Here is a 12,425-nt window from a genome sequence, read left to right as displayed (position 1 = left end):
ACTTTCTCCCTTGTAATAGTAACTGCACTCACTTCTCTTCCCTCACACCCTTCAACACCTGGCACACTGCCAGTGTCTTCCACAGTGAAGACTGATGCAAAATACTCATTTAGTTCATCTGCCATCTTCTTGGTCCATATTATTTCTCCATCCTCCTTTTCTAGTAGTCCTATATCCACTCTCATCTCTTTTTAAAAATACTTGAAAAAGCTTTTACTATCCACTGATAGTTTTCTAGCATGCTTTTATATTTCTTTTCCCTCCTAATGATTCTTCTAGTTGGTCTGTAGGTTTTTAAAAACTCCCCAATCCCATATCTTCCCACTAATTCTTGCTTTGTTGTATGCCCTCGTGTTTTTACAATAGCTTTGACTTCCCTTGTCAATCACAGTTGTACTATTTTGCCATTTGAGTATTTCTTCATTTTTGGAATTGTGGCCAGAAATGGTTATTCTTATAACAGAACACATCTATCCTGCACCTTCTTCATTTTTCTCAGAAACTCACGCCATTACTGCTCTGCTCTCATCCCTGCTAGCATCTCCTAATTTACTTTGGCCAATTCCTCTCATACCACTGTAATTTCCCTGACTCCACTGAAATACTGCTATATCAGACTTCACTTTCTCCCTATCAGATTATAAGTTGAACTCAATCATCTTGTCATCACTGGTTCCTGAGGGTTCTTTTACCTTAAGCTCCCTAATCACCTCCAGTTCATTACATAACACCCAATCCAGTATAGCTGATCCCCGAGCAGGCTCAATGACAAACTGCTCTAAAAAGCCATCTCAAAGGCATTCAACAAACTAACACTTGAGATCATTACCAACCTAATTTTCCCAATCAACCTGCATGTTGAAATATTCCATGACCATCATAACATTACCCTTTTGACTCACCTTTTCTATTTCCTACCATAATCTGTGGTCCACATCCCAGCTACTATTGGGAGGCCTGTGTATAACTACCATCAAAGTCCTTTTACCCTTACAGTTTCTTAACTCAACCCACAAAGATTCAACATCTTCCAATCCTATGTCACATCTTTCTACTGATTTGATGCCATTCTTTACCAGTAGAGCCACACCACCCCCTCTGCCTACCTTCCTATCCCTCCAATATAACACATAACTTTGGACATTCAGCTCCCAACTACAACCATCCTTCAGCCACAATTCAGTGATGGCCACAACATCATACCTGGCAATCAGCAAAATTCCTCCCTTGCAGACTCCGGTCAGTAGAGATTGGCAACAACATTTCCTTGTCAGGGCACTGAAGTAGGGACCCAATCACAGACCAAGTACTGAGCACCCAGTGATATTAATTGAGTAACAAGTCCCCAGGAGCAAACAAAGTCAGCATCAGGCAGAGATCAAACCATCCAGAGAAATCAAAAAACCAGAATTGGGAGATAGGCAGAGTCAATATTCAGACAGACAAAGAACAGATATGAATGCTGGAAAGGCTCAGGAAAACTCACTGGCACAATCTGACAACAAACAGGTGAAAACACATGACTGAAATACACTGAGCAATAAACAGAGAGGCAGATGATAGGTGGAGCACAATGAGACACAGGTGGCAGCAAAACAGGTAATAATGAGAAACAGGTGAGAGACGGAGTACTCAGTGATACAGGGGCCGCAGTAGAGCAGGAGCAGGGACAGGAGCACATGGCAATGCAAAACCACAGACTGACACTAGGGAGAAACACACAAAAAGACAGAGTTCAACTGGAGGTACTGACACTCCTCCACAATCCCCATCAGCACAGATGCATCACAAGGCCGTGTGCTTAGCCCCCTGCTCTACTCACTTTATACTTGGCTAAGTGCAGCTCCAATGCCGTATTCAAGTTTGCTGACGACACTATTGTCACAGCATGAATCAAAGGTGGTGATGATTCAGCATAGAGGGGGGAGGATGAAAAACTGGCTGAGTAGTGCTACAACAACAACCTCTCTCTCAGTGTCAGCAAGACCAAGGGGCTGATTATTGACCTCAGGAGGAAACTGGGGATCCAGAAGCCAGTCCTCATCGGAGGATCAGAGGTGGAGAGGGTCAGCAAATCTAAATTCCTCAGTGTTATCATTTCAGACTTCTATAGGTGTGTTGAGGAGAGTATATTGACTGGCTGCATAACTGCATGGTATGGATGCACCAATGCCCTTGAACAGAAAAACCTACAAAAAGTAGTGGATACGGCCCAGTCCATCATGGGTAATGTCCTCCCCACCATTGAACACATCTACACGAAGCATTGTCACAGGAAAGCAGTATCCATCATCAAGGACCGCCACCATCTAGCCTACATTCTCTTCTCACTGCTGCCATCAGGAAGAAGGTACAGGAGCCTCAGGACTCACACCACCAGGTTCAGGAACAGTTATTACCCCTCAATCATCAGGCTCTTGAACCAGAGGGGATAACTACACTGAACTGATTCAACAACCTATGGATTCACTTTCAAGGACTCTACAACTCATGTTCTCAAATGATTTATTGCTTATTATATTATGAGTATTTCTTTCCATATGGCCACAATTTGTCATCTTTTGCACATTAGTTGTTTGCACGTCTTTGTGTAGTTTTTCATTGAGTCTATTATGCTTTTTTTTGGTGTCGAGTGAATGCCCACAAGAAAATAAATTTCAGGTGACATATGTACTTTGATAATGATACTTTATACTTTGAACTTTGCACTTTCAGTTTCAGCAGCCATTTTATCATGGGTGTGGGCAAGGATCAGTGGAGAGAACCAGAGGTAAAAAGTACAGAATGAGGCAATTTATACAAACAAGAAAGTAGTAAAACATTTATAGTTAGGCAGATCAGAATGTTTTGCTTCAATATTTGGGTTAAGAGGAGGAATGATCTAAATCAATGCATTTTCTTCAATGCAAACCTAGTTGCACTGCTTCAGCGAGATAATTTTCTGTGTCATACCCAAGAATACCGCAACATTGTTACAACTGGGGAGGGGAATCAAGGTTACAAAATGCTAGCTATCGACTTTTGAAAAGGTCAAAGCCAGTTATAAACTTGATTTTTTTGGCATGGTAACAAAACTGCCTTTAATTTATCTTGTTGAACATAATGGAGTGTGCTTGAAACCCTTAGTCTACAGCACCAGAATTACTTTAGTGTATTTTGAATTCCAAGATTTAACAATTGAGCTTTGTCCCAAATCTTGCGCTGTACCAAGGCTATGGTGTCCATACACTTAAGGATGGGAATATGGGGCAAGTGCCCATAGGGAGGAAGAAAGTGGAAAACTCTGAAGTTTCCCCATTGCAGTTAACGCTCAAAGGAATGGCAACAACATCAAAAACCTACTGAAATTCCTCAATGATAAGAATTCCCGGAAATCTCCATTATTGGCCAAAAGCAGTATTTTCCAGGTTATTCTGTTTCAATAACACTAATTTTGATCACAGAGTGACCAAACAACAACTAAGGTTAAAGAAAATATATCCAAGAGCTAAATGATTTTGCATATATTGTGAAAATAGGTGTTTCAGCTGGCACTGAAACATGCGAACTTACCACTATTCAGGACATTTACAAAGACAGGTATGTAAAAAGGGCACAAAGGATCGTTGGAGACCCAAGTCACCCCAACCACAAACTGTCCCAGCCGCTACCATCTGGAAAACAGAACTGTAGCATAAAAGCCAGGACCAACAGGCTCCGGGACAGCTTCTTCCACCAGGCCATCAGACTGGTTAGTTCATGCTGACGCTACTGTATTTTTATGCTATATTGACTAGCCTGTTGTACATAATATTTATTATAAATTACTATAATTGCACATTTGAACGTAGACAACGTTAAGGTTTCTACTCATGTATTTGAAGGATGTAAATAATGAAGTCAATTCAAATCAAACATTAAATGAACTACGAACTATACTCCATTGTTGAACTTCGTCAGGTATCCTGTATCTTTTTTTTAAACAAATCAACAGAAGTACCATCAAAAGTGAACTCAACCTTGCTTCCAGTGATCCAGGAAATGCAATCAGATTTGCCTATCTGCCTGCTACCAACTGTCTTATTCCCCAGTATAGGTTAGCCCTGATGCAGTCTCTGCCACACTCTGGGGCAAATGCTATTGTTTTAATTAGTAAAAACTCTAGAGTAGGAACATCTGCTGCTCAGGAAGACAATGGTGGTTCCCCCAAAAAGGACCCATCTTGGAAATTCTTAACATAGGCCTTGATTTCAGAAAACATTGAGACTTCAGTGGCTCACAGAGGACTAATAAAGCCAAGCAAGCTACACCAGACTTATATTGTGCAAAATAGTTTCAATTAGCCAAGGACAAGCATCAGATCTTTGCAAGACAGTCTCACAGTTTCAACAAAACCCTGTCTTCCTAACTTTGCTCTTCCAATGTGCTCAAAGACATACTGCCAATGGGGGGGGGGGGGGGGGGTCGACCAGTCATTATTTAGTCAGATTCAGCATTAAGTTGCATCCAAGCTGCTAACTTGCTTTCAATTAGGTCCAATTGACAAGGTTCATCCACAATTACTGCTTCTGTCCTAAAAACTAGAAATAAAATCTGCAAGTGCATTATAAAAACAGAAATGCTGGAAATACTCAGCAGGTCAAGCTGCATCTGTAAAGAGTGAAAGGACATTTCAAGTTGATGACCTGACAGTCATGCTAACAAATTCACTTCTGAGTATTTTTTTTAAACCCTCGCCATTTATATATCCTTTCCAACCATGCATCCTCGATCAAAGTAATCCAACACACCCCAATACATTTTGTGAGGTTATAAGGTTGATGGTGATTTTTCACAGAGTTGTCACGTGGTAAAAATCCTGGCTGTTGTACCTGTAGATGGATTTAATCCACTCTGAGATTTGGGGAAACACTCTTCAGTGACAGGGCTGCGGTGATTGAAAAGGACTCTGGTGTTGACATTCTCTATGGCAGACAGCAAGGAGTCCTCTCTGCAGTTACTACCATCAGATTCCTATACCCTTTTGAAGACAGTTAATTATCGTGTCTCCAAAGTTCCCTGGCATGCCCTCTTCCTTTCAGATGTGACAATAGACAATAGACAATAGGTGCAGGAGTAGGCCATTTGGCCCTTCTAACCAGCACTGCCATTCACTGTGATCATGGCTGATCATACACAATCAGTACCCCGTTCCTGCCCTCTCCCCATATCCCTTGACCCCGCTATCTATAAGAGCTCTATCTAACTCTCTCTTGAATGCATCCAGAGACTTGGCCTCCACTGCCTTCTGGGGCAGAGCATTCCACATATCCACCACTCTCTGGGTGAAAAAGTTTTTCCGCATCTCTGTTCTAAATGGCCTACCCCTTATTCTTAAACTGTGGCCTCTAGTTCTGGACTCACCCATCAGTGGGAACATGCTTCCTGCCTCCAGTGTGTCCAATCCCTTAATAATCTTATATGTTTCAATCAGATCCCCTCTGATCCTTCTAAATTCCAGTGTATACAAGCCCAGTCGCTCCAATCTTTCAACTTATGACAGTTCCGCCATTCCAGGAATTAACCTTGTGAACCTACGCTGCACTCCCTCAATAGCAAGAATGTCCTTCCTCAAATTTGGAGACCAAAACTGCACACAATACTCCAGGTGGGGTCTCACCAGGGCCCTGTACAGCTGCAGAAGGACCTCTTTACTCCTATACTCAATTCCTCTTGTTATGAAGGCCAGTATGCCATTAGCTTTCTTCACTGCCTGCTGTACCTGCATGCTTGCTTTCATTGACTGATGTACAAGAACACCTAGATCTCGTTGTACTTCCCCTTTTTCTAACTTGACTCCATTTAGATAGTAATCTGCCTTCCTGTTCTTGCCACCAAAGTGGATAACCTCACATTTATCCACATTAAACTGTATCTGCCATACATTTGCCCACTCACCCAACCTGTCCAAGTCACCCTGCATTCTCATAACATCCTCCTGACATTTCACACTGCCACCCAGCTTTGTGTCATCAGCAAATTTGCTAATGTTACTTTTAATCCCTTCATCTAAATCATTAATGTATATTGTAAACAGCTGCGGTCCCAGCACCGAACCTTGCGGTACCCCACTGGTCACAGCCTGCCATTCCGAAAGGGACCCGTTAATTGCTACTCTTTGTTTCCTGTCAGCCAGCCAATTTTCAATCCATGTCAGTACTCTGCCCCCAATACCATGTGCCCTAATTTTGCCCACTAATCTCCTATGTGGTACTTTATCAAAAGCTTTCTGGAAGTCCAGGTACACTACATCCACTGGCTCTCCCTTGTCCATTTTCATAGCTGTGGGAGATGAGACTGTGAATTTGTGCCTTTGCTAAGCTGTGGCACTTTATCTGCTGACAAGATCTTCTTATTTTACAGTTGACATATTTTAATCTTCTTGCCTGGTGGTGGCGAGACTAGAGTGAACAGTTTGCTTTGGGTTGGATCCAAGAACACTTCCATCACAGGTAGAAATACAGTTGCCTTCTTAAAAGTGTTCCTTCTGTGGCAGCAATTGCCTCTCAGCTTTGGATAGGCTCTCCTCTTTTCGTGGGCCTTTGGGTGTTGGGGCATAGATGATTGTGAAAGCTCTGAAGAATATTACATTGTGGTTATCACTGAGGTTTGCATCTCCTGTACTCTTGTTTATCTCCAGCCTTCAGTTGCTGGTTGAGCTTTTCTTTAAGCTTCAGGTATAGTGGAGCCATTAAAATGTAATGCACAAATGTTCCTGACATTCAGAGAGTGAGCTATAAGCACAATGTAGTTTGCTTCCTGACCATCATCCATAAACTTCTTCAATCATGTCTGCTACTTTTAAGTCTGAAGCATGTAGCTGAGCCCTGAAAATGTCACCAGAAACACCTGTCCAGTCACTAAAACATCCTTTGGCCATCAGTCTTTGCCTTCTGCCCCTGTGCCAGTTTGGATTCAACTTCTAGGGGTCCCTTACACTGTTTACTGATTCTTGTCCTTAGAAATGTAATCAAGTTAGTTATACGTGGCCTTCCGCCAATAAACCCACACTTGATTAATGTGCCTTTCTAAAGCATGATCTCACACTGTTTCTGATCTCAGCTCTGTCAAGGTCAGGGGAAAAAAAACTAGCTTTCAATCCTTTTGGTTATACAGTAGCCTCTATTAGCAGTGCAAATGGATGTTTGAATGAAATAATATCATTCCCTCAAAACTAATCAATAAGCTCTAAGACCTTGGCCTCAATACCTCCATGTGTAACTAAATCCTCTACTTCCAGTCAGTTTGGATTGGTAAAAGCATCTCCACGATCTCCATCAGCACCGCGCACCACAAGGCTGTGCGATGAGCCCCCTGCTCTACTCACACCATGCTCATGACTATTAGACTAGCTCCACATGCCATATTGAAGTCATTGGCTGAATCAAAGGTGGTGATTTGACCAGCACAAAGGAGGGAGAAATCTGGCCGGATGGTAGCACAGCAACAACCTCTCACCAAAACCAAACCAAAGAGCTGATTGTTGACTACAGGAGGAGGAAACCGGAAGGCCCTGTCCGTATTAGAGGTGGAGACCGTCAGCAACTTTAAATTCCTTAGTATTATCGTTTCAGAGCATCTGTTCCGGGTCCACCACACAAGCACAATTACAAAGAAAGCACAGCAACGCCTCTCTTAGAAGTCTGCAAAGATTCAGTGTGTCATCCAAAACTTCGACAAACCTCTATAGATGTGTGTGGAGAGTATACCAACTGGCTGCATCACAGCCTGGGATGGAAACACCAATCCCTTGAACAGAAAAGCCTACTAAACGACTGGATATGGCCCAGTCCACCACAGGTAAAGCCCTCCCCACCACTGAGCACATCTACACAGAGTTTTGTCACAGGAAAGCAGCATCCATCATCAGGAACCCCTCCCCATCCAGGTCGTGCTCTCTTCTCACTGCTGCTATCAGGAAGAAGGTCCGGGAGCTTCAGGTCCCACACCACCAGGTTCAGGTACAGTTATTACCCCTCAACCATCAGTCTCCTGAACAAAGGGGATAACTACACTTTCTCCATCACTGAACTGTTTCCACAACCTATGGACTCACTTTCAAAGACTCTTTATTTCATATTTGTAATGTTTATTATTTATTTTCAAATACTTATTTTTGTATTGCAGTTTGTTGTCTTTTGCATGCTGGTTGAAAGCCCAAGTTGGTGCAGGTTTTATTGATTCTGTTCTGGTTATTATTCTATTATGGATTTATTGAGTATGCCCACAAGAAAGTGAATCTCAGGGTTGTATATGGTGACATATATGTACTTTAATAATAAATTTACTTTTTCAACTGCAAAGGCATAATGTGGTTCAGGGGAAACTTGCAAAATGGAACAAAGGGCTTAATCAGTGCAGTGATTATGTTTCCACCTTTCAAAACACTCCTACACTGCAGAGTCAAGAGAAGATGAGCAAAAGTAAATTCTTTATGTGGCTTTCTGTTTAAGAGCTGCCAATCTCAAGGTGAATGCATTTTTGTACAAATATTTATTTTAATTTTACACAATGTACAGCTTCCAACAAAATCCCCAAGATTCCATAAAAACAGCATTAATTACACAATAGCAGTTAAGAAACTATACATTAAGCAATATCTAATAGCATCTCCCCTATTTTACACAACAATCATTTCTGTTTTTAATACTCAGCAAGTCTTCGGTCATAAGCTCATATTTCATAAAACAGAATCACATTAATTCTGATAAATCTTTAAAAAATAAAAAATTAGAAGTTTAACTTTACCACTGTTTTCTTCATTCCAGTCAACATAAAATATTAAGCACTGCAGTGTCAGAAAAATGAAAGTATGTCAGTCCTGTAGGTATTAGAATTTGAGTACTATGAGACAATTGATTGGTTTGAAGTAATCATGGGGTTAATTCTACATGAAACACCCCTCTGAAACTTGTTACAGTACTCAAGCAGCAACAAAGTCAATGCATTCTTTTCAAAAAGAAGTTAGTTTCCCTTCTCTAATTTTCTTCTGCTCTGAAGGCCCAGCCTGTCTTGGGGTACAGACCCAGTTGCCCTTTATTAATATTTCTTTATGTGAGAGTATGAAATATCAGTGCACTGATTGGTGATGATCAGAGAGATGCTGGGCTGAGGACAGGCTCCAAGGTCTTTAGCAGCAAGGGCAAGGTGGGAAGGTAGCAATCATTATCAAAGAAAAGGCACCAACCTGGAGGAAGCTGGATACTTTAAGACTCTCCAGCTGCAGCTAGGTAAGGTCGGCCTTAAAGTGAAAGAATGCTTAACCTTCCATTTAAGACCTGCTTTGGTGAGTCAGTCTTGCACAGTATAATTTGGGGTTTTAGCACTCTTTGATGCAGTATGGTGTACAAGCATGTTGCATTGTGCAAAGAATTTCTAGGCCACATGACTTGACTTGCATATACGCCCCCCCCCCCCCCATTACTCCATATATCTGTCCTCACACATGAAAAGTAGAGATATGAATGGGTTGCTGAGGGATTCAAGTTCCTGTTAACCTGTCCCTTGATCCCTTAACCAACAGTAAGCACTTTTGGGAAAGGATGGGAGAAGAAATGGTTAACAATGGGGTTTCTTTGCTGGATGAAGGCACATTTTGTAAAAACGCTAAGTCATGCAGACCACAAGAGCTAAATCTGAGTTAGCTGGTCTCAGCAAGGACACCAGTAGTCTGAACTAGCAAGTGAAGAAGGACACAGTGCTTATCAGTACTTATCTCTATCGGAGGACAACCCCTTCCTGACACCTGTCTTTCCCGACATCCAACTGCGCTGGCACAAGACAAGAACAGCATAAACTGTAGAATTCCATAATTAATTACCCCTTTTACACGTAAACATTAGTGTATATACCAGAGGAAACCATATCCCAAAGCATGAACAAAAAGGGATAAATGTAAATACATATAAAATTATATCAAACCAACAGATATAAACTAAATTTGATCACTGAATTTTTCAGGGAATCTATATCAAGTAACACCAAAAGGAATCTGACATTATTTGGCTCATAAATTCATCATTGCTGCTTCATTTGAGAAAAGCAAGAAAACAAAATACAGTATAGAACTCAATTTGTGAAATACCCACAATAGGTCCTCAGATCAATACCGTGTGATCTTTTGCACCCATCAGAGTTAATTAGTCAAAGCACTGATCACACATTATTATGTTCAAGTATCCCGGCTCGACATTTATATACAGATAAAAACAAAGAAGTCCTCTCACAACATTTCATTGCGTTATCATTGCAAAAGGATGTTTTGTTTGCTGACGGGATGGGGAAATAGAGGTAGCGAAGCCACTGTGCATGGTGGCTTATATATAGTTACACGGTGCTCAAATAAAAGCACATCCGATTTTTCCAAAGTGAACTTCAAAAAGAACAAAAGAATTACAAAATCTATTGACATTTTTAGAGATCAAGGTAAGCAACTGAAGATGTGGATTTGAATTTCTGCCTACTCTTGATGTACCATAGAATGGTGTCTGAATAACCCGTGCATTTACTTTGTGGTCAGTTAGGCTAATGTTTGGTTCATCATTACTAAAAGCACCATAACTCTTAGCAAATCTTGCAAAAGAACCTTTTCTTCTGGATTCTATGGTCCCAGATCTTGCTTCACTTCTAGCATTCTTCACCTTCAGAATATTTTATTCTAATGTTTGTTTGAAACTTTCCTGCAAAAACACTCCTCCTTCCAGCATTTTTATGACAAATGAAAAGGCCAAGTCTATTTTAGTCAGAAACTATCCTGACTGGTGGTTGAGCAAACTACTGGAGCCTGTTGAGAAAATCCTTCTTTCTATCCCAACCCTGTTCATAGTTTTTGGCATGGATTATGTCCCTCTCTGTCCCCGAACAACCTCCCGATATTTCTCTCTCCCCACCCGACATATGGTAGTGCCTCAGCCAAGTTTTTCTAACTCTCCTCTGTGAATGGTGATAATCAAAGGTGACAAAATTATATTTCAGATGGGAATACTTTAAAACATCAGAAGACAATTACAGAAATAAGAATATTGATGCCCAAGTTCTAGACATTAACCTCTTACCATAATCTTTTAGCTGCCTTAAAAAATAACTTGTTATCATTCCCTACTCAGGCCAGTCCATTTTCAAGTGTTTTGTACAAGAGCAAAGTCTTGTGAAGGAGACATAAAATTATACTTCATTCTGCACACTTTCACTGCCGGTCCTTTTTCCTTGTTCATTAACACAGTGACCAGTGGCAATTCTTCAGCTATAGAGCAAAACACTGTTGGGATCAATATTCCAAAGATGTAGTCCATAAAGACAACAGTTTTTGCACTCCAAGTTTGCTGTTTTGCCTAGTCTGCCTCATTCCCCAAATATCTTGCATGTCCATACTAAAACTACACGTGCTGCAGGGTGCAGTGTCATTAATGACTATTATCGAGGTCAGGGATTGTTTCCAATTGAGATACCTAGATTCTTCTTGCATTCTGCTTTGAAGGAACAACACAAAACAGGTTCTGTTGAATAGGTAAGGCATTAAAACTTCCCCTCCCTCTTTTGTATTGTGCATTAATGGCAGGAGATGAGAGTGCTTCATTCACGTGTGTTTCTACAATATGTATTTATCACAACTGGCACAAATTGGATGATGCACACAAAGACATCAATCTCTCCAGTTCGACTGTCAGTCTTCTGATTTTGAAATCTAGTCACCCATCCTCACCACACCCCAACCCTTCCAAAGTTCAGAAATCAACTCTTTGCTTGTTGTTGAGTTGCCAGTTATCTAGACTGAACCGTGAAGTTGATGCTCTATGTCCTTTTTATTTCTGACTTTGCTGGCAGACTGTTGTGCCAGTAGTCTGGGTTATCAAAAGCATGAATGTCACCCTCAGTAACAAACACACTACTGTCATCCAGGTATTCTGGGTTTTGCACAACGTTCACACAGCCATTGAGGTAGGCTCGTTTGTTCATGTACTCGTATTCCTGGTGATCACTTGGTTTTGAGTCCGATTCTTTCCGATTCTCAGGTAGCTGTGTAGAGTTCACTTCACTGGCTTTAGTGTTTAAGGGACCTACGTCATTAGCAGGTTTCAGGTTTTCTGCAAGCAAAGCATAAACACTTGTAAATAACTAGAAAATAACAAGATGTTGTGAGATTTTTGCTTTCTTTGCTTCTTAGCTTTAAGTCCTACTTGTATTGAGTCTAATTCTTGACTCAGGCAGTCCTAATAGAGAGGCAGTACAACCAAGCATCATTGCGTATTGCACCATCATTTATATCTTGCTGTCTCTCTCTCTCTCTCTCACACACATATTTTATCTGGTCATTACCAGGTCTGGGACAACACAAGTAACTCACAACAGATGAGACTGAATGGCCTGAATGGCCTAATTCAGCTGCTATATCTTATGGTCTTATAAAA

General features: G+C 41.1%; 1 protein-coding gene across 2 annotated transcripts in view; it reads right to left on the bottom strand.

Moving 5' to 3' along the window:
- Positions 1-8,494: 8,494 nt before the first annotated feature.
- LOC140741132 (receptor tyrosine-protein kinase erbB-4-like) overlaps positions 8,495-12,425 on the bottom strand; it is a 138,778-nt gene continuing 134,847 nt past the window's right edge. For both annotated transcript variants that reach the window (XM_073070942.1, XM_073070941.1), the window contains exon 28: positions 8,495-12,101. In XM_073070942.1, the coding sequence (XP_072927043.1) occupies positions 11,809-12,101 (293 nt within the window). In that variant the 3' untranslated portion in view covers positions 8,495-11,808. The remainder of the gene's footprint in view (positions 12,102-12,425) is intronic.

This window comes from Hemitrygon akajei, chromosome 18 (genome assembly GCF_048418815.1).
Source record: "Hemitrygon akajei chromosome 18, sHemAka1.3, whole genome shotgun sequence".
NCBI lineage: Eukaryota > Metazoa > Chordata > Chondrichthyes > Myliobatiformes > Dasyatidae > Hemitrygon > Hemitrygon akajei.
This window is presented reverse-complemented; position numbering and strand designations above follow the sequence as displayed.